This window comes from Symphalangus syndactylus, chromosome 2 (assembly GCF_028878055.3).
Source record: "Symphalangus syndactylus isolate Jambi chromosome 2, NHGRI_mSymSyn1-v2.1_pri, whole genome shotgun sequence".
Classification (NCBI taxonomy): domain Eukaryota; kingdom Metazoa; phylum Chordata; class Mammalia; order Primates; family Hylobatidae; genus Symphalangus; species Symphalangus syndactylus.
In genome coordinates, this window is record NC_072424.2 from 76766488 (window position 1) to 76790541 (window position 24054).

At 35.4% G+C, this 24054-nt stretch overlaps 1 protein-coding gene across 6 annotated transcripts in view; it reads right to left on the reverse strand.

The window, feature by feature from the left end:
* FBXL4 (F-box and leucine rich repeat protein 4) overlaps nucleotides 1-24054 on the reverse strand; it is a 71312-nt gene that overhangs the window by 16062 nt on the left and 31196 nt on the right. For 3 of the 6 annotated variants that reach the window (XM_055259536.2, XM_055259530.2, XM_063619756.1), the window contains 3 exons: nucleotides 22027-22372; nucleotides 16259-16503; nucleotides 9822-10035 (listed from right to left, as the gene is read on the reverse strand). In XM_055259536.2, the coding sequence (XP_055115511.2) occupies nucleotides 9822-10035; nucleotides 16259-16503; nucleotides 22027-22372 (805 nt within the window). The remainder of the gene's footprint in view (nucleotides 1-9821; nucleotides 10036-16258; nucleotides 16504-22026; nucleotides 22373-24054) is intronic. The other 3 variants (XM_055259544.2, XM_063619761.1, XM_063619768.1) reach the window with 1 other exon arrangement.

Here is a 24054-nt window from a genome sequence, read left to right on the forward strand (position 1 = left end):
TGAGGTGGGCAGATCACTTGAGCTCAGGAGTTTGAGACCAGCCTAGGAACATGGCAAAACCCCATCTCTACAAAAAATACAAAAATCAGCCTGGCACGGTGGTGCATGCCTATAGTCCCAGATACTTGGGAGGTTGAGCTGGAAGGATCACTTGAACCTGGCAGGCAGAGGTTGCAGTGAGCTGAGATCACACCACTGCACTCTAGCCTGGGTGACAAAGTGACACCCTGTCTCAAAAAAAAAAAAAAAAAAAAAATGATTTCAATTTCAAAAACAGTTTTAGTTAGTGAAATGATGGATAACAGATGTGGAAGTTTGATGTATGCAGATATGAAGTGCCATTCAGTTATAAAGAATTATTATTAATGCCTTTAATTGTTATGAAGAAATTTATTAATAGATAAAAGGCATGAATTCAAATTTTCCTTGACAGCTTTTTAAGAAACGTTATCCATAAACTTCATAACTTCCCACCCTCCATACTTCTAAAGTGCTAAGCAAAACTACTTAATAAAAATAACCGATGCTTATTATACTCACATATAACTTTGAGATAGTCCAGATTTACAGCTTAGAATTATATTTATCCATACCTGTACATTTTATAATATACTGAGACCTTGTATAATCAATGTATGCAGTAATATGTTTGCTATTTTACATTAATGTAAGTTTTTAGCTGTTACTAGTTTATGACTTTTTTTGCTCAGTGTTAAGAATTGTTGGTTATCTTTAATAAAGAATGTAACCCTTAATTATAACACTCAATATAGGATTCCAAATTGGTATTCTCCATTCTAAAACATGACTCCTAGAAAGCATATTCATAAGGGACAGGTAACAAGTGTACATATTACAGACAAAGACAGCTAAAATATAGACTAGTTATATAACATGATCAGAAACAAATGTACTTTCATTGATTATACTACATTTCAAACACATCAGAGCACTATGTCAGAGTAAGGTGGTGAAATTTTATAAAAGTATATTCACTAAATGAAAATTCATAAATTTGCATAACAAATATCTCCAAAGAAATCCTAAGAACACAACCACTCAATTACTGGAGTGTAAAATACATCTATAAGTGTAAATCTTTCTCTAATTAAATTTTTTTTTGCTCCACGCTTCCAATTTCAATAAACTTGGTGAAGAAGAATATAGAATAAAAGTTGAAAGCCAGGTGCAGTGACTCATGCCTGTAATCCCAGCACTTTGGGAGGCTGAGGCTGGCAGATCACTTGAGGTCAGGAGTTCGAGACCAGCCTGGAAAATATGGTGAAACCCCATCTCTACTAAAAATATAAAAATCAGCCAGGCATGGTGGCACATGCCTGTAGTCCCAGCTACTCGGGAAGCTGGAGCAGGAGAATCGCTTGAACTACGGAGGTGGAGGTTGCAGTAAGCCAAGATCGCTCCACTGCACTATAGCCTGGGCATCACAGCGAGACTCCATCTCAAAAACAAACAAACAAAAAAAAACAACAAAAAAGTTGAAGTATTTTGAGAACTATTTAAAGTACTTGAAACTAAACATATGTAGAAATAATCACCATTTTAGAATACTTAAATTCAATTACTTTATCCAGATTTGCTATGAACCATCTACTAGAAGTTATTCTTTTATACAGTTCAAATACACAATATGGTATAGATTATATATTGATACATAATCACAACTTGAAAATAATAGTCTTTCACAACTTTAAGATCAACATTGTGGTGGGGAGTTAGAATTCTGACAGATCTCTGAAAAGAAAAGGCTAAATATCATAAATTGTAAAAATTGATAAAGTTCCTTACACTGCCTTTGAGGAAAAAGAAGAAAGTTCTCTAAACCTAACTGGAGATGTTTAATAGCTACCCTAGACGACAGACTCAGAATTTTAGCTCTAACATACAAGTTTCAGTTTAAGGTTCAGATAATTTGTCAAATTATTAAAATCCTTGTGTGTGATGAAACAAAATCTAAGACTAAATGTTCACACACCTTTGCCTTGCCCTGCAGTCTCATTTTGAAGCCTATTTTTATCACTGTATTGGATCTTTCCTACAATAATATAGTCGAATACATCTTTCCTCACAGATACTCAACTGATCAGTCGACTGATCAATTTGCATAACAACCTACAATGGATGCAGAGATTCGCAGTCAAAAAGACATGGGGCTGGATGTGGTGGCTCATGCATATAATCCAAGCACTTGGAGGCTGAGGCAGGAGGATCACTTGAGCCCAGGAGGTTGAGACCAGCCTGAGAGACACAGTGAGACCCTATCTCTACAAAAAAAAAAAAATTTAAAGACATGGCAGTTTACATATTACAGTCCTATAATTTGGCATTCCTCAGGACATGCCAACAGTGAGAGGATGGGCTAATCAGCCATCTCTAATGAATGGTGTCCTTTCCAGGTAGATTTCTTATACCTGGCTTATTGGCCACTGTCATGGTTGTGTTTGATAAGGAGTCTGCCCCCATTAAAAGATGATCTCCCCCACCACTGCACTCACAAGTTAGGCTTCTTGACTGTAACTGGACTACAATCCATTCATTCAGGGCACACAAACTCACCCCACCAAGTCGCCTATTCCCAGTGAAAGTTCTACAAGGCCAATCAGGATACAGAAATACAGCCTAGAGACACATACCAAGGACTCTAAGAAAGTTTGTTAGTTTTAACTGTGATAATTAAACTTATCAGCTATTAAAACTATTGATTCTTGATTGTGTTTAAGAACAAAGTAATTACTAATATCTTTCTGTTTTATATATTATCTAGCTATATTAACATTTCTGTTTTAAATAGACTGCATTTTAGATGACAACTAACAACATCCTGCATTAGTTAATTTAGGTGACCGAAGCCGGTTCTTTCTATTTTCTCACCCTGGTCTCAGTTACCAGCACTGGCTCTGTAAGTGAGAAGCCACCCTCTTCATTTGCCAATGAGTTTGGTCTTATAGTCTGACTTTGTTAGTTGCAATGGCTCTTTTAAAAGAAAGGCCATCCCTGCTCTACTTACCAAAATACAATAATGTATTGTTTAAATCAAGTAAGAATGCAGTAAGGAGACCACCATATACGCATGTCAGAAAACAAATTCATAGCACTAAATTAAATCACACTCTTTCAAAAGACAGTTAATATATCTTTTGTAGAAAGCCCAGCCGCTTTCATCAACAGTCAGGGTGGTGTGCAATTTTACTTATATATATGCTCTGCCAAATAAACTGGCACAGAAACAAAAAAATAGGAGAGTGTTAATATCCTACAGAAGTAAAGCTCAACTTCTTTTGTTGTCTTCTAGTTCATGAAGATAAAAGCAGAGGGGTCCTTGAAACTGTAGACACAGCTGAGTAGGCCAAGTAAACAGATGCTGAACCATACTTATGGATTACTGTCATATACTAGTCCCCCACAATACCTATAATCAGTTTTTTCACTTCTTCAGATTCTTTCAATTTATGCTCTATCATTCTTGAAGTGAGGCAATCAAAACTGGATGCAGGTGTTCCATTTATAACTCCAACTTTTAAAAAACACTCCTGGTTTTCTAGTCTGCTGCTAAGCAACAGAATAACATTCTTACTGAGCTACCTATCATGTCCCACTCTCACCCCTGACTCCAGATTTTTTTTTTTCCCCAAACAGAGAAAAGGTAAACAGGTTCAAACTTCTAACAATAGTCCAGATTGTTTTAGTACATGTGTGGAACTTATCTTAAAGACACTCTCATGCACTATGTTAAAAGTTTTTCTTATGCTATCCTACACAAGGTATATTAGTTTTCTAGGGCTGCTATAACAAAGTATCATAGACTAGGTAGTTTAACCATCAGAAATTTACTTATTTACAATTCTGGAGGCTAGAAATCTGAGATTCAGGTGTCAACACAGTTGGTTTCCTCTAAGACTTCTCTTACTGGCTTGTAGCGGGTCATCTTGTTCCATTGTCTTCACATGGTCTTCCTTGTGTGCGTGTGTGTCCTAATCTCCTCTTCCTTAAGGACACCAGTCATATTGGATTAGGCTCCACCCTAATGACCTCATTTAACCTTAATTACCTCTCTAAAAACCCTGTCTCAAAATACAGTCACATTCTTAGGTACGGGGTGGGGGGGTAGGACTTCAATGTACGAATTTTGGGGAGATACAATTCACCCCATAACACAAGTATTTGAAAGTACATTACAGATACATGCCCTTTTAGGGACAAATTATGTCTTTCACTTATAATGCCCCAGGGGTAAAGGGTTATTACGTTTTCAACTTATTTTCAAATGGTTCAATAAAACGATTATGCATATAGTAGGGGAACCTGGGTGAAAGTACATAAGAAATCTTTTTTTTTTTCAATTTCTCTGTAAGTCTGAAATTATTTCAAAATAAAAGTTTTTTTTCAAGTGTTTAAAAATCAATTTAATGAGTCAGATTTATTTTATTTTTGAGACAGGGTCTTGCTCTGTCACTCAGGCTGGAGTGCAGTGGTACAATCACAGCTCACTGCAGCCTCGACCTCCTGGGCTCAAGCGATCCTCCCACCTCAGTCTCCTGAGTGGGACTACAGGGGCATGTCCAGCTAATTTTTTAAATTTTCTGTAGAGATGGGGTCTTGCTATGCTGCTTAGGCTGGTCTTGAACTCCTGATCTCAAGTGATCCTTCTGCCTCAGCCTCCCAAAGTGCTGGGATTACAGGCATGAGCCCGTGAGCCCAGCTGAATGGGCTAGATTTTTACAGCTCTACTTTCATGAAAATATATCATCACGTAGAGTTAAAGAAGTACTTGCAATCAATGCTTTATTGTACATAATAAGAATCTTACAAAAAGAGAAGAACCAAAAAGACTGAACTTAAGTCCTTTAAATCATTATAGTACCTAATTATTTCCATGCCACGGATGGTAGAAGAAGAAACTAAGCACAACTGAAGTGTCCTTCCTGTCTAAATTCCCATCAGTTGCAGAAAGTGCTGTCTATTCAACTCTAAAAGATCCACCAAATTCAGGAGGAAAAAAAATTACCCTATTTACCAACCCATTTCACTAGTAATTCTGGGATTACACAGTAAACAGGGCATAAATCTCAGCTCAAGAGTAATTTCTTCTAAAAAGGTTTCCCAACACAGATCATCCTCCAACTAAGGACAAGCCTGTGACAATGCTAGCATATATTTGGGCTTACTGTATACCCATCCACTCTGTCTTTTATTAATGTAATAGTATCTTGTTCTTTACTAGGCATGTATTTAATGCTCTGCATCTAATGAAATTCAACAAATATATGCCACTGACTCTGCACATAGCTTACTTAGTGAATTTTCTTTGCTAAATTTATAAGACATTTGTTATTTCTCTGATGAAGTCATTTTTCATTGTAATCCTAAACACATCTAAAGAAAGAAAAAGATCTCATGAAATAAGAAACCAAGTTGAACTATATTTTACTATCTTATAAGGCTAAAAATTCTGAACAACCACTGATGCAGCGAGGGACCACATCAGCATACAAGACAATTCTGACCCTGCCACAGTTCTATTCTCCTGAGGTCTCATTCTTACTGAGTCATCAGGCCTGCTGCACGCCTGGCTATGGCTAACCACTTAAGAATACATCACCTAGCTATCAACAACACATCATTTTACATGTCAAAATTATTTTGAGGATTATCTGTCTCAATGCTGCTCTCCATTATAGTATAAAATTGAGAGCAGGCCTATATAAACTATTTACTTAAAGCAGTTAATTATGTGTTGATTCTACAAACTTTCACTTAAATGTTTCTAAATTAATTTGAATAACAAATTGTGATTTATAAATTCAGAACAACTAAGACTTCAAACTAAGCTTGTTCATAGTAAAAAGACAAAAAATCCATTTTCCTGCAGAAGATATTTATAAAACATAAACTTAATAGTTTGTATTTTTATCATGGATTATAATGTTGCATATGTTAGTTACTATGTTGTATCTCCTTACCAGCTACAAATTAGAAATAATAAGTAGTAAAGAAAATCCTTGTTTTAGATAAATAGCCAAGCTATCAGAATAACTACTAGTCTATGCTTTTATATATGTTATGATTTTAACTATAACACCAAGGCCACAAGACCTGAGTTCAAATCCTGACTCTATTGCTTGTGCCAGCAGGCAATTTATTAATCTTTTGACACCTTAATTTAATTATGTGTAAAGATGAGAATACCACCAACCCTATTTAGACTGGTGTAAAGAAATAATAATGCAAAATGTCTAGGACAGCCAACAGAATATATTCAGTAGGTTTTCCCAAACTTTGGGACTAAAAATCCAGGTCTTCAAAATCCTCAAAAGCTTTATTCACTATGCTTATGGACTTGTCTAAGTCTTGTAAAATGGCATAAATATACTATATTTATTAATGCAAATTATGTAAAGGCATGTAAAATGTAACAGTATTATATCATAAACTGGTCTCTGTGAGGTTAATATGCTATAATACAATCCATATTTTGTAATACTAATTTTTGCTTATTTTAGAATTTTGTAGGGTTCAGGAAAACAGGGTTAAAGTGGTACCAGATAATTCGTAGCCCTTTTAAAACAAAATAACCTCTCCAAGAAAACTAAAATTATTATCTTCTTTTTATTTTCACATATGTCCTTAGAGCAAGCTGAGGCATTTGTAATCAATTACTGCTCCTTCTTCAAAACAGAGTCTAGAATATGAGAATATACTGCCAGTGATTTTGTGGAACATTTAAAGAGAGACCAGTCTCCTACATCTTGTCTTCACATTCTCTGTTTGCTCTCATCCACCAACATCATTAGGTGCAAGGCAAAAGGAGTGTGCGTATCAAAGGAAGAAGGAGGTGACATAACGCTTTGCTTAAGTGACAGTGGAGGTGTTTACAGATTGACATGAGTACTAGTGCTGTAGCTTCTGTTTGTTTTCAAAGAAATCAGCTGATTATTTTGCCATCTCTCCTTTTTCTAATTTACTTACTGCCCATGTGGGACTCTGATATAGATCCCAAGAATGAGGAGATAATAAGAGAGTGAAGTATAGGTAGAAAGCAATAAGTTGGGAGGCATTAAAAGTAAACACTGCCTGGGTAAGATTTTCTAAATTTCACATTTGCCATTTATATCACTAAAATAACAGCATCTTTAATTTTAAGTCAACCATAGAGCAATGAAAACTCAGTTTTATAATTTTTTTCTACATATTCAATGTCAGAAAAATTACATAGTGTTTATGATATTTTACCAGATGAGCCAATAAAAAAATTTAATAGGAAGTAACGGAGGGTACAACTTAAATTCTATTTAATATATTCGTACAATGATTTTACATCTGTATTTAAGTAACTGAGGGAAACCAGAGCTTATGCTATCTAGACCTAGGTACGTATGTATAAATTTCCACTCTTGAGATATGAAATCTTCTTAATCCTCATAAATCACACTTAAAAAATTCGGTCATATCTATCAGTCTGAAATAAATTTAAGAAAACTGTAGACTAATACTTAGATCACATTACTATATAACATTTCAAAAACATCTCATGGGATATATTTTCACAAGCCACGATAGATATAAGATGCCTAGCATTTAATTTTTTTTGGTTTTTACCCTATTTTTCTTCTCAAAGGCTCATTTAATAATTACATTTAATAATTATGCATGCTACATTTCTTATTAAACAATCAGAAAATTTTAAATGAGGCATTTAAATCCTCCTTGCTCAGAGGATTTCAGTTTATAGTACACAGGCCCATAAAATAGTAAATGTGCCAGTAAAAAGCAGGCATGGCATAATTTCAGAATGAACAGTCCTACCCAAGAAAAGATAGCTAGCAATTTTATACCCACACAAATGGGGAGTCATTTCACCACAGACCAATGAAAACACAGGCTAATATCATCTGGCATTCAGAGACAATAATTATTTCATTTTACAAATAAAAAATCTGGAAATCTGAGACAATGTCTTCACCTAGATTACCAAGCTTATTGCTGGCAGGGCTAGAACTAGAATCAAAGTCTTCTTTCCACCCTGCCAGGTCACCTGTTAAAGTCTAGCTAAATATTTTGCCCAAAATTGAGAGTAATGCCATCTTAATTCATTCGGTGTTGCTATAAGAAAATACCTGAGGGTGGGTAGCTCACAAAGAAAAAGAGTTTATTTAGCTCACAGGTATGCAGGCTGGGAATTTCAAGGGGCATGGCACTGTCATCTGCTTGGCTTCTGGCAAGGGCTTTCCTGCTGTGTCTTCACATGGCAGAAGATCAAAGGGGAAGCAGACAGTGCAAAGAGGCCAAACACAAAGGGCATCCTTGCTTTACAACCACCTGCTCTCTTGGTAACCAAACCATTCCCACCAGAACTAATCCAGTCTCCCAAGTCACTGGTATATCATTTTGTAAAAGTAATTTGGTTATCTTTATTCACTTACTTAACAAATATTTACTGAATGGCCAATCTTTACCAAGTACCATTCTAGATTCTGGAAACATGGCAATGAAAAAGACCAAAAAGGCTTCTACCATTATATCCTAATGTGAGATGACAGAAAATAAGCAAGAGAACAAGTATCATTTCAGAGAGTGACAAGGATGTTAAAAAGGAAATAAAACTTGATGATATGAAGGAAACAAACTAGAAGGGGTGCTACATTTTATCAGTGTCCAGGAAGCCATCTCTAAAAAAATATGCAAGTTGAACACTGAGCTGAAAAAAGGGCAGCCATAATGAGCTAGACAAACATTCCAGACAGGCAAAAAAACAAAAGCCCTGCACTGGGACCAGGTCAGAACACTCAAGGAATAGAAAGAAGGCCAATATGCATGGAGCAGACGGAAAAAGTATATGACAAACAGTATGTACTACAGGGGCCCAGGCACATACTCTTTAACCTAGCAATACCACCTCTGGGACTCTATCCAACAGCAGTAATAGTAAGTATGTGTAAAACCATGCACAGGCTCATGGTGAAACCCCGTCTCTACTAAAAATACAAAAATTAGCTGGGCATGGTGGCACGTGACTGTAATCCCAGATACTCAGGAGGCTGAGGCAGGAGAATCGCTTGAACTGGCCAGGCGGAGGTTTCAGTGAGCCGAGACCACACCATTGCAATCCAGCCTGGGCGACAGAGTGAGACTCCGTCTCAAAAAAGAAAAAAAAAAACTATGCACAGAAGAATGTTAGTGCTAGGTAGTTTGTAAAAGGAAAACAACTGGAAAAACTAAATGTTGATCATTTGGAGAATATTAAATAGATTATGGTATAACACATACTATTTCAGTAAAAGAGTTAGATAATATATGCACTGACCCTGGAAACATGTCCTAGAGATATTATATGAAAAAGCAAGTAGACTAATATATATGACATGATTCCATTTTTTAATGAGACTCATTAACTATGGTATTACAAATTTTAACCCCCAAGTCTGGTCCAGGATAAATACCACTTTGCTTCCTCCCACTGCAAGCAAATGTCCTCTTACATACTATCCTCCTATCTTTCTCTAATTTATTCCCTGCCAGCATTTTGGCTTACCTCAACCAACTGCTTATTTTTTTTCCTGGGAACATAAATAGCATCACAAAAATTTTAAGAGCACAGAGAAGAACATTTCCTTATAATTTAAAAGCATATTAGGTTTGAAATAACTTCACAATGACTGAATCAGCTCTACTGATTTCAGAGTAGTCAGATGGCATAATAAACTTGATTTAAAAATAAAAAACACATTATTATGAGCAATTACAGAAAACCAAATATTCAGTTGGCTACTATAATAGCAATGATGAAAATTATGAATTATTCTCACCTCTACTTTTGTTCGATAGAGAACAAGTCGTTTAAGGCTGCATAACTTTGCAATATGGTTGAAAGCTTGAGATGGTAGCTTATCACAGGAGGAGAGATTTAAGGCCTGTAGATTTGGACACATCTCAGAAATAACTTCTAAGCAAGTTTCATTAAGAAAGTGGCTGCAAGACAATTCAAGGCGTACTAATTCAGATCCACAAACCTTCAGAAACCTGCCAAAACAACATTCCATGTGAATTTTATAAAACTAAAAGATATTTTTGCAAGAATTTTGGAATTTTAGCAACTCTAAGTAGATACATTTGAAAGAATAGATTTCTATTAGGGAAAATGTAAAATTTGTTTTGCTTAAATTCTTATTCACTGCATACTGAAATATGAATGGTTAGGCTAAAAAAATCAACTTGAGAGGACAAAATGAATTCACATCATATAAAAAGTCAGCTAATGCTAAGTGAAAAATTAAGGAAGTAGAAGATGTATTTTTCCTACTTACCTATAATTCACATCTGAGTTGGTAAAACCAAAAAACAAACAAAAAAAAACAGCAAAACATAACAAAACTCTAAACTCTTGGGAGATATTTCCCCCTCAACAGTACCCATCAAGTACTGGATAATATATTTTGAACACTGCACACAAAAGTGACAACTTTAATTAAATAACCTCAAAACAAATCAGACTAGACTCTTCCCAACTCAGAAAATGTCTATGTGGGTTTAACTACAGCACTGTTACAGTCCTTGCAGCTGTTACTATTTAGCAGCTAGACTGCTTGATATTGAAAATATTCAATTGCAGCTTCACATAAAATATATAGAAATAAACCAAGATGAAGGTCACAAAATGCTTTATCAGAGTAGTTATCACAGTATTTATCTCAGTTATGTTATAGTTGGGGGAAAAATAATCCTGTCCATGATCATCCCCTGAAAACAATCTAAAAGTAAACATGAATCTAGGAGTATTTGAATCCATGAAACTTTATCAACTAAGCAAACTGAACCCTCTTAACAGTGTACCAATTATGCCTGCCCAGGTCTCTTGACATAATCTTCCCACCAGTGTCACATCAGTAATATACTGTTAGTCAATTTATGCCACATCTTTATTCCTAAATGATTTAATGAGCTTACAAATACACATACAAAATAAAATTGACTAAATCAGATTAGTTGTGTAAATAAAGAAAGTAACACTGGTTAAAAGATGGGGTTTTTTTGCATTGTTTTACTAGTTCCTAGCAAAAGGCATTTACTCAAGTCTTAGCATTTCCTCAGCTGTAAATGCAGACTTGAAGTATGTAACAATATTCACCACACTGCCTCGTGGGATTGAAGCTGAAATACTATGCAAATGCAGTTTTTAAAGGTCAAAACACCCCATAAACATTAAGTATAAGTTAAATCTTGGCCAATTCACATTTAAACAATAAAAAAATTCAGTTGCTGCAAATTTAAATATTGTAAATAACCCAGTAGCCTGCACATCTTATTTACACCCGAACACCCGTTTATTCTAAATTCAAACTTGTATTATTTGATTTGTGACATTTCATACAACTGCACACTCCTTCCTTAAAACTGACACTCCTCACATAACTCCCTCTTGGATCTCCTCCAACCCCTCTCACTGCTGCTTCCTTTGCTAGCTGTTATTAGCCAAACTGCAGTCCACATGAAGCACATTCATTCATTCATTCAACAAATATGCCCTGAGCTTCTACTATCATCCAGGCAATAGTCTAGGCACTGGGGAGATAGCAGTGGACGAAACAAAATCTCTGCTCTCATGAAGCTTACTAATGTTTTGAAGAGAGAAGTAGATGATAACCAAATGAGTAAAGTAAGTCACAAATTTGTGAAAAGTGCCCAGGAAAAAATAAAAGCAGGGAAGGGCAATAGAAAGTGTCAAGGATGGACAGGGTAATCAGAGAAGCTTCAGAGACGTGGTGAGTAAAACCCTGAAGGAAGCGAGAGGGTGAGCAAAGCAGGTATCTGGACGAAGAGCATTCTAGGCAAAGGGAAGGGCAGTCCAGGGCAGGATAACAAGCAGAGTGAAGAACAGTGAGACGGGGGATACAGGAGGCACAAAATGATGGTGAGATGAGTAGATCAGAGATGAGGGACAGTTCACATAGTGTGTGTCACTATAATGACTCTGGCTTTATACCAGAAAGCAAACTGTTAGGAGACAATAGGAAACTTCCCAACTTGATTTAATGAATGATCGAATTTGAAAGCAAAATAAGATAAAGTCTATACCTATACTACCTTTCTGACTTTCTTTCTCTCTCTCAAGAATCCCATATTGCATATTTTTACTCTGAGCAGATTATTTGATTAATATCCTCATTATCGCTACTTAAATTGTCAAAATGTATACTACCTACCTTTTCATATCTACATCCCAAGAAGGCAGACAGAGTAGCAGACTCAATTAGCTGAACACAGCTCTTACTTCTTTCCTTAATGCTTCTCATGCAGGTTTTATTTTAATGCATAATTACATATATATATTTTTTCATCTCAACTGTGCCACTAATCATTTGAAAGGAGAACTCAGCTTGTTTACTTCCTGCAGTCAATTCATTCTACATTGCGAATACTCACAAAGTATTTTTTTATACTGAAGGTTTTATGAGAGGACCTAAGTTCAGATAAACAATCCCAGACTAGGTCTCCTGCTATGAGAAAAGGAATCTCTGGAGAGAAAAATAAATTGCTTATCATTATGAGGTGATTAATTTGCCCAAAGTAACACAAGTACATAAGAAGTAATTTACTAAATGGTAACTTGCATCCTAAAATAATTAAGATGACATGAATGATTTGAGTTTACTTATCACAAAATAAAAGGTAATAGTCCTCAGAAATTGCCTGAAGTATAAAAGGTAAGAGAAGAATTAGATACAAATATCTATGACTTCTAAATTCCTAATCTCATGTTTTTTTAGCTGACCCTCACTGAGTTTTCTAAAACAATATATTCAAGATAATTTTAATCCCAAATAACTTGGAACATTATTTAATATAGCTGATCCAAAATAAAGCCATTAAAAACAAAACTTCCTGCTTAACTGTATATGGGTACTATCCAATAAGGATAGAAAGAAAGGAAAAGAACATCTTAAAATGGTCTCTACTTTCTAGAGTTGACAATCTAAGACACAACTGTGGCCGGGTGCGGTGGCTCACGCTTGTAATCCCAGCACTTTGGGAGGCCGAGGCGGGCGGATCACGAGGTCAGGAGATCGAGACCACGGTGAAACCCCGTCTCTACTAAAAATACAAAAAATTAGCTACTCGGAGAGGTTGAGGCAGGAGAATGGCGTGAACCCGGGAGGCGGAGCTTGCAGTGGGCCGAGATCACGCCACTGCACTTCAGCCTGGGGGACAGAGCGAGACTCCATCTCAAAAAAAAAAAAAAAAAAAAAAGACACAACTGTATAAAATATAGGCAGGCAACTGAATAAATATATTAGTGGGAAATAAGCTCTTTATACCATAAAACTTTAGCTCTATGTCAAAATACCTAATAAAGTTCTCGAATCTAGAAAGCATCCAAGAATGTTTCCTAAAGGAATGAATATAAACTACTGAGAACAAGTAAGAGGAGTTTAGAGTAAAAACCTACACATAACTGAGGGGGAGATCAAGGCCATTCAGCAAATATTTGAAGAAAAATGGTAGGGAAAAAATGAACCTAAGGCTTTTTGAACAGAATGATACAATTAAGTTCTAAAGCACAAACAGGCAGGCAGGGAAAGGAACATCTAAGACTTCGGGGAACCGTATTAGAAAAGTGGAATTATAATAGATGTGATTTTAATGAGTAATGATATGCATGAACAGTACTCAAAGTAATAAATCACAAATCTGTAGCTAGAATAGGATTTTAATAACTGATTAGAAGTTTAAAGTTCTCTTTATTCCAATGTAACCTATTTCTCCACTATTCTGAATAATAAAAATTCCTAAAAAGTTATTTAAAATCCAGTTAAACAGTTCTAACTTGTGAGATAAGGCTTTTAAGCAACAAAAATAAACTGCATCAAACTTTTTCCCAAAGATTTGTTCAAAAAGCAGCTCATCAACATTGGTCTCTAGTTTTTAAATGTGCTTTTCTTCTTTAAAGTATTACAAATAAGTCTTCTTCATAGTAATGAGCATAAATAGACCATACTTATTCATAGATTATTCATTAATTATCAAGCCATGCATATTTATTGTTTATTCTGGGAATGCTGCCTACAAGCCATAATAACTATCAATTCAGCAGTCAAGTCATGGGGGCCAACAGTAGTCAGTAGGCAAAACTCCAATATGCCCCGCCCAAGAAAAGGTTCTCTCTCCCTCTTACTTTAACTTTTTCTTTTCTTAATGGGAACAGTGACTACACTTTAAGGAATGCCATCAAGATTTATGATTTTACTGGCTGAAATACTACAGTAAAATACGAGAACTTAAATTTACATATAGCTTTTTCTGATTATTCAAACTGCTCTACAGCAACCACCCTGGGTGAATTGAAAATGGAAGATAAATTGTGGGTTAGAAAGTAGATAGAAACTCTAACTTTGCAAAAGATCTTTATCCATTACTAGTATAAAAATTTTAAAAACGGCATGGGTAAGTTTTCTTCTTATAAGTGATGTTTCTTCTCAAGTGCCAGAAGCTGCATAAAGCAAGTTTTTAAAATTGATTAATATTAGCTTTATATTTTACTCATTATTATCACAGTCATATGCAGCACTCTGCCAGTGAAGCTGGACTTCAGCCATTCACGACTAATATTTTCTTTAATGTCTACATATTAGTTACTACCCTGTTACTCTGTTTATAAAAATAAGGGATATGTTTATATGTTTATCTTAATATCTTTATCTTCTCTGTAGCCTGAAGACAGGAACTATGTTATATATCTCATATGTCTCTGTATATGATCAACACCCACTACAATGCCTTGCACACAAAGGGTAAAAACAAACGTTTAATAAATTCTTAATAATGGAAAACATTGGGAAAGAGCTATGAGGGTAATTAAAATACCCTAATGGTCTACATAATGTAAAATAATGCTTACTGACACCACTTGTTCTATCTGTTTTCATATTCAGTTAGTCTTGTTTTATGATAATGTATACTCTAAATATTCACAGACTTCATTAGCTTCAGTTCTTTCTTGGTCCTATTAGCAGAGGAAAGAATTTGAAATATGTGTGTTTGGGGCAAAGGGAAGTAGAAAGGACTCAACAGTGTTTCACTGGACAGCTGCCAAATATCTAGCAATGAACCCCTTCCCCGGTTCAATTTCTGGCAGAAAAGAAACTCAGTGCATCCATGGTTTCAACATGTGCTACTAGCCATTACTGCTTGGTTTATTTTTCAATTTGATGCATAAACTATCAAGCTCAGTATTTGGAACACATTGTTACTATTTCAAACATCATTACTTCATTTAAATCTAACAATATCAAATCTTTATTTCTGGAACTGCGTCTTTATTTTTATAATCTGAGTTAAGGAAACAAGGCTCCACATACGAATTTCTAATTCATAAACCACTGTTCTAGAATATATTCACTGGGGATATGTGTAGGGATTGCTATAGTTCACTTTTCATTTTTAAAAATAGAATACAAGAGTATTCATTAATTAAAAATAACAAAATTTCTCTAAAGTTTCTACTCTTTCATTATTTAACTTCATGAAAATGCTGGGATTATATGTAACATAGAATGAGAAAAACCATGATCAAGGTTAGGAGAAAGACACCTGTTTGTATCCTAAGAAAAATTACTATGGCATTACTAAATGAATATGCACTTGTGCAAGCTTTCAAATGCTTAACAGGTGACATTTAATAGTAAGGAAACTAAATGCTTAAATAGAAAGGAGCGGAAACACCTGGGCAGGTCTGCAAGTGTGGTCGTCTATTTAGCATGCAATTGCATTTTCAACATAATTAGTTTAAATGAGCTTCTAAATCTGGGTGATGTATTGCACATGTAATTAAGATTTAATTAAAAATGTTCTATAATAAATTGTTTTCCATTTCTGACAAATCACATTAGAGAGGTAGATTTTGATTTGGAAATAGTTTTTAAAATGTGTTAATCATCTGTGCTGCAAATATGAGAAAGAAGAAACAGGAGCTCTGCTGAAAGTTACTTGGGATTTAAAAAACATGAAGGAAAGGGTATAGTTTCCCTTCATATTCATATAAAATTTAGCTGAAGAGGATAGTAAAACACTTATTTTTTATAAGCAGCAGCATTCTAAACATGACACTCAAAATATATTTCCTTTTTATTTTTGTAAGTACATGTTACATAATTTCAAACTTTTATTATGAAAACCACTACATAATAAGTATAGCCTGCTGCTGGGGGAAAAAAAAAAAAAAAAAACTTCATCAAGGCTTTGTACTAACCTGCTAAATCCTGCAACAGAGATGAAGCCTCTATTGCCAGTCCAAGATAAATTAAGCCACTGGACAAGAGTGCATCGAGACTGTAGAAATTCCAGAGAAGTGTCATCTAGTTTTGCCCAGTATGGTTGCAGATTGAGGTGGATGTATTGCAGAGGATCACAGCAATGCTGGCTCAGTAGTTTGCAAGTCTGTGCTAATCTACACAGGTCTGGTAGTGTAAGATGATTCAGAATCAGTTGAATAAGCTAAATAAGACAGAGAAACCAAGATCGTCAAGAGTGAAAAGCAGTATCATTCTATGAAACATATAACATGATCTAATAAGGAATAAAAGTGTCATACACTTTATAACAATATTGTCATATAGTAAATAAACATCCAATAGAATTATCCAAATAGAAGAAATCATACATGCATTTGACGGTAGTGCATTTCAAGATTGTTCAAAGTATACTCAGCTCATAATGCCTACTCATTTTCTTAGGTGCAAAGATACACTTTGGTCATCTATTGACTAATACAATTTGTCATACTCAGCATTACTAAACAGCTACTACGTGCCAGACACTGGCAACAGAAAAGAAAGAGTGCCCATTCTCAGAGTGCTTACAGTCCAGTGGGGATTGGTAAGGACAATGATACGTTTTAATAGCTTTGACAAAAAGAAACACAGAATGCTACTAAAGCCTAGCAGGCCTAGCTCCAAAGTGAAAGTGTACCTGTGCCACGAATACTCAGCTTTTTTTTTTAAAAAAGAAATACTTTTAAGTTCTGGGGTACATGTGCAGAACGTGCAGGTGTGTTACGTAGGTATACAAGTGCCATGGTGTTTTGCTGCATCCATCAACCCATCACCTACGTTAGGTATTTCTCCTAATGCTATCCCTCCCCTAGCCCCCCCACCCACTGACAGGCCCCAGTGTGTGATGTTCCCCTGCCTGTGTCCAGGTGTTCTCATTGTTCAACTCCCACTTGTAAGTGAGAACATGTGGTGTTTGGTTTTCTGTTCCTGTGTTAGTTTGCTGAGAATGATGGTTTCCAGCTTCATCCATGTCCCTGCAAAGGACATGAACTCATCCTTTTTTATGGCTGCATAGTATTCCATCATATATATGTGCCACATTTTCTTTATACAGTCTATCATTGATGGATATTTGGGTTGGTTCCAAGGCTTTGCTATTGTGAATAGTGCCACAATAAACATACGTGTGCATATGTCCTTATAATAGAATGATTTATAATCCTTGGGGTATATACTCAGTAATGGGATTGCTAGGTCAAATGGTATTTCTAGTTCTAGATCCTTGAGGAATCACCACACTGTCTTCCACAATAGTTGACTAATTGACACTCCCACCAACAGTGTAAAGGCATTCCTATTTCTCCACATTCTCTCCAGCATCTGTTGTTTCCTGACTTTTTAATGATCACCATTCTAACTGGCATGAGATGGTATCTCACTGTGATTTTGATTTGCATTTCTCTAATGACCAGTGATGATGAACATTTTTTCTTATGTTTGTTGGCTGCATAAATGTCTTCTTTTGAGCAGTGTCTGTTCATATCCTTTGCCCACTTTTTGATGGGATTGTTCCTTTCTTGTAAATTTGTTTAACAACTTTGTAGATTCTGGATATTAGCCCTTTGTCAGATGGATAGATCGCAATAATTTTCTCCCATTCTGTAGGTTGCCTGTTCACTCTGATGATAGTTTCTTTTGCTGGAACATTCAGCTTCAAACAGTCAGGGGCAAACCAGGTGAAAAGAGAGTCTAGTGGTAAAGACTGTGTTATGAAAGCCTCACAGAAGAGCTTGGATTTATCCTGAAAGCAATGAGGAGTCCTGAAGGGTTTTAAACTAGGGGTTTTAAACTAGAGTGACATGTTCACATTTGTGTTTCAGAAATATCACTGCGGGAGGTGCTACTGGAAGCAAGGAGGCAGGAAGAGAAACCAGCCATGGGGCTAATACAGAATTCTAGGAAATAGGAAATAAGGGGTCTGCTTAAGGCAGCTGGCAGTGATGATGGAGTAGCAAACAGATACAAGAATTATTAAGAAGGCAGAATTCAAGAGATTGTTATCTCTAATTAAAATTACCTTCTTGAACTAGTCCAAGATATATTTTTTCTTAACAGTTGGGGGCTTCTAGTTTCAAAGAACTACTGCTTAAATAGCCTATTCTGAACTAACAATTATAAAGAAAAAGATATTAAATATTTGCTAAATGTTAAAAATCTTATTTAGATGAGAGAGGGTTTTTTTTAATTTAATGTATTTATCTAGCTAAACTTTTTGTTTTGCAATTAACCTAAATGCTCTTCTTCAATTTATTTTGTTATCTAGGCTCAGTATTAATTTCAGGTCAGAATTTCACTATTTTAAGCCAAAATATCACAAAATGCAGAGTAACAACAACATGATCTTTAAAATAAGTTTAAAGAGGGTGTAGCCAGAATCTCCCTTACTCCTGATGTTTCTTAGTAATTTTCTTAGTAATTTACTGACTTTCCAACCTGCTCCTTGGCTATTAATTCTCACTTACCCATGCTGTTGAACCCAATCTCTCTCAGACACTGCAAAATCCCATTGTAGTGTTCCCTCTACCTAGCACGATTGAATAATTTTTCTTTAACAAATCTCATCATCCAGATACGCCTGTTGATGTGTAAAATATTACACAAACAAAAATCAAAAATTTCAAGTAAAAAGTAAACCCAAACATTGAAGAAAGGTCTAAAATGAGAAGTTTCTTCCTCTCTACACTCAGTTCTAACCATCCCTCTCCCCAAAGATAAGCATTGTTTTTCTGATCTCTTCCAAATAAATGTACATGAAATTCTGTTCTTGAATTTGCACTAAAAGAATGATACTATATACACCATTCAGCAACTTGTTTTTCTAATTTAATGATATATCTTGTAGATCTTTCTATATCTGCACATACAGACCCACCTCCTTCCATTTCACAGAAGTGACATAATTCAACTAGTTTCTCATTGATCTATGTCCTGCTTTTTTTCCTATTGCAAATAATACTGCAATATCATTGTGTGTATGTATTATGCATGTATGTTCATCTTGGCAAACTTTGAAAATATATCCTTATAGTAAATTACATGTATTTAAAAGTTTTGATGCAAGTGGAGAACTGCCATTCACAATGTTCACATCAATTTATATATCCATAAAAATTGTATGGAAGTACCCTTTTGTTTATATCCTAGACAACATTGTTATCAAAACGTTTTTATTCTGAAAGGCAAAAAAGGAAGAAAAGATATAACTGTTTTTGTGTTTCTTTTTTTTTTTTTTTTTTAACGACAGAAATATAACACTTTCCCAGGGGAATTGTCAATACATTTCCCTCTATCCTCTTGGCCTGTTGCTGGACTCTATTCTGTTCCATTTATCTATATGTTATTTCTCCCATATCCATATAACTAAGTTTTTTAAAGTATATGTGTTGGAATGTCGTGGACTGTATGGCTGCAAATGAGAATCAGGACTAATGCTCCTTTATCACACTTCTTTTCCAGAATTTTCCTGAGTATTTTCATATTTTTAGGCAAACTTTTCAATTTTAAAAAATTCTGTTTGCAGAATTGGGACTTCACTGAATACGCTAATTAAGGAAAACTGATATTTTTGTTGCATTTTCCTACTCTGGGGCATGTTCTAATTTTTTAGCAAAAGTAAATTATCTGCAAAGTCTAAAGTATCTGTGACTCCCCTTGACTAATTTGGCTGTATACTGGACCACCCTGAAGATCACTGGCTGAAGGAATAAAATGCAAATCTCTTGGTGAAACCCAAACAGCCCTCATGACGCAGCAGAATAGACTCTGCACTGCCAAAGACAGGGAGTCCCAATCACTGTCATCTATGTGCATGGAGCTGTGCACTGAGGCAGCCCTGAGCCTCCATCCAATTCCATCTCCTGAAGCTTCCCCTATCAAATCCTATGTTTTGGTCACACTGAAATACTGGAGTTCCCAAACAAGTCACACAGTTTTACTTCTCATCTTTGTACCTTCTCTTCCCTTTGCCTCAAGTGTCTTCTGGCCTTCATTCAAATTCTATGGGTCAAGCATTTTATCAGGTCTGGATAAAATTCAATAAACTATTTAAAATGTATTTGCTGAAATTAAATTTCTATTTTACAGTTTTTGCAAGTGGGTAAGAATCAAAGCAGCAATTCACTCTCCTCCAGATGAATTGCTCCAACTGCTGCTATAACAGACCCTCCACAGAGCCCTGAGGAGCAACACTGTCAGTATCTCATGCTCCTCTCTCTCCCCAAACCCAGCTTTTCCTTCATCTTTCCTCCCTCCTCCCAGTAAAGGCCAGTCTTGTCCAATCTGTGAAGCTCCCTTTCCATCATATGAGGTCTGGGTGGGATCCTGGTCCCATGGCTTAAAGACCAAATTACCTTGGACACAAATTCATCTTTATGTGGCAACTTTAGCTACTTCACAGGATGTGCCATAGCATTTTAACTGTAATATGTTGGAGAGGCATTACAGTTACTATTACTCTAAGACATTCAAGAGGCTATCTTATTGTTTCATGAAAGTTAAGCTATTTGTGTTATTTCCATGAAATCTGAAATACACATCAATTTGGAAGAGGGATATCTAAGTTGGTTAAAATTTGAGTCTATAAAGTTTTCTTAAAAAGAAAACTGATACACATTTTTAACCACACAGTAGTTTTCAGTGGGAGACAGAAATGCTTGGCCCTACTCTCACCCCTAGGAATATTTCAAAACTGGTGGGGAGAGGTTTTGGTGTCACATGGCCCTAGAATGCTACTAGCATTTGACATCTGGGAGCCTGGGATGCTAAATATACCTCAGAAACACCCCAGTAGGGACGCACTGAAAACAAGACTTCAGACTAGACACACAAAAAAGTATTAATAATTCCGGGCAGGACGTGGTGGCTCGCGCCTGTAATCCCTCCCACTCTGGGAGGCCAAGGTGAGCAGATCACGAGGTCAGGAGATCAAGACAATCCTGGCTAACACAGTGAAACCCCGTCTCTACTAAAAATACAAAAAAAAAAAAAAAAGTAGCCAAGCATGGTGGCAGGCACCTGTAGTCCCAGCTACTAGGGAGGCTGAGGCAGGAGAATGGCGTGAACCCAGGAGGCAGAGCTTGCAGTGAGCCGAGATGGCACCACTGCATTCCAGCCTGGGCAACAGAGCAAGACTCCATCTCAAAAAAAAAAAAAAAAGTATTAATAATTCCAAGGTAATAGCACTACCTGCCTAGACCAAAAATTACAGTTAGGAGAATATAGAATAGAGTTAGTATAGAAAAAAAAAAATGACACTTAGAGAAACTACAGATTAAATAGAATAAGCACTCATCTCACAATCTTATTAATATTCTTATTTTTAATAGCAAATCACTTTTAACATAACTAATATAAAGTTAAGCATGTATTGCCCATACTTCAACTGTAATATGAATTAAAGTGGATTGTTACTTATTACTGGTTTTTGTATTTGGTTATTATTAATTAGCAATATGAAAATATATACTTAATAGTTTATCCAGAAACACTAAAGCCAAACCAAAACAAAAGCAGTGAAATTAGTTAAAACATGATTTTGTCTAGTTTTTCCAAAATCAAAATATACAACACATCAAATTATATATACCTTACCAATGCTCAATTACCGATGCTCAGTAAACATTAATATCTAAAGATTAAAAATCTATAGTGTTATATCCAATACTGCTACTAAATATTTTTGGCTTACCTCATAAGGTAGTTTATCAAAATACCCATTATTTGGCCCTTCCCTGAGGACAGCACTGCTAAACTGTTTGTTAAGACTGTCCATTCCACAACCATCCTTTTCTTCATAGGCATCATCTTCTGTATCATTCATGTCAATAAGTGAAGACTTGAGAGAAAGCACTGGCTTGTCCTTCACACCATGTAGCACAACTGCATCTAATTCAGTGTAATAATCCAGAAGAGAACTATTTACTTCCAGTCGTATAAGATTTGTGGGGAAATTTATCTGCTTAATACAAGGTTTAAACTGGCGAGCTTGGGAAGCATTCACCTTCGTAGGTCTCTCTGACCAAAGAATCTCCCATCTGCCAAAAAAAGAAACTTCCCTATAATACAGTTTAGAATGAGCTCTACTGGTCCCCTAAGGTTATAGACCCACGCCCAATATGTCACAGTGAGAAACAAAGTCATCAAAATAAATAGAATCCAATATAAGTATTGTTCCCAAGATATAAAAAACGTTAAAAAACCAAATGCCACAGACCTTATTACTTAATTTATAAGTCCCCAAACAGTCCTTTTTTATAGATTTCACATTGATCAGTTTAAAAACTGGAACATGTAGTTAGAGGTATCCGAACAACATTACATTTTACAAGATAAGTAAACCCAAAGAATAAAACACACGAAGATGAAGCTCCCTGTGTGCATGGCTTAAACCAACTGCGGAAACTAAACTGATCATTTTGCTTCACAAAGGTCTCCTGCTTCAGCTTTTCCATTTCTGTCACTAGCCTCATATAAACACAAAACTTTCATATTATCTTTTTCTCTTTATTTTATCAAATCATTGTTTCCTCAAATTTTTCAAGAAACTGTTTCTTGTATATGCCCTTCTCCTGAATTTCCATTTTTGCTGTATTTAAGTTATCCTTATATCCTTAGTATCTAGCAAATATCTAAACACATAAAAGGGGAATAACATTCTCCTATTCCTCCAAATGAACTCCTGCTTCCCAGCCAGATTAATCATTATTTTCCATGCAATAAACTTATTTCCACCTTTATGTCTTTGCTCGTGTTATCTTCCTCCCCATGAAATGCCCAACCTACTACTATCTGCCTATCTATTCTTCAAGGCCTAACTTATATTCCATCTCCAGATAAGTCTTCTTATAAAACTATTTTCCAAAATTATTTAAAGATTCTTCGTAATAATAGTATCATCAGGTACTTAATATACTCATATGTCAGTTAACTATTTCTCTAATATTGTTTCTAAGAGAGAAAATTAGAAACATTTTAAAATACTTCAATTATCATCTTTCCTCTATTCCTAGTTATTTACTTTTGCTAGTAAAATTTTTTAATAAAGATTTTATGTCAAAGAATAAGAGTATTTTTAAGTATCTCAATACACACTACAAACTGCTTCCAAAAAAGCTTATGCCAATACTACATAAGAATGATCACTGAAAGCATTAAAAATAATCTCTAATTTCATAGTGAGCCATATCTCCTTACGATGTAATTTGTAATTCACTGATTACTAATGACACTTAATTTTTTTATATATTCATTAATCATATGAGATTTTTTCCACCAATAAATTGTTCGTTTATTTCCCTGGCCCAATGACCTACTGAGATCTAAGTAAAAATTGATAATGGCAAAGCATATAAGAAACTGAAAGAAAAAAAAAAGAAGAATGTGAAACTCAAGGGAGAAATCAGAGCCAAAACTGTAGAAGCCATCAACATATAGCTACTCCAACTGTTTTTAGGCCCAGAAGTGACCAAGAAAAGCATATAGCCACAATCTTGGAAGAGTGGAGAGGGAAGTATGGCAATTTCTACCTTTAGGAATAAAAGCAAACTCCAAAGGAATTCTAATCAACATATCACGAAGGGAATCAGGAACCACAGAATAGGGAACTTTAGCAGTAGGGACTTTTATTACAGTTTCTAGAACCTTTATAATCCCATACTTGTTGTTTTTGCTGATTCTCTCCTGAAATGTGGGAATAAAATCCACCAAACATAAACAG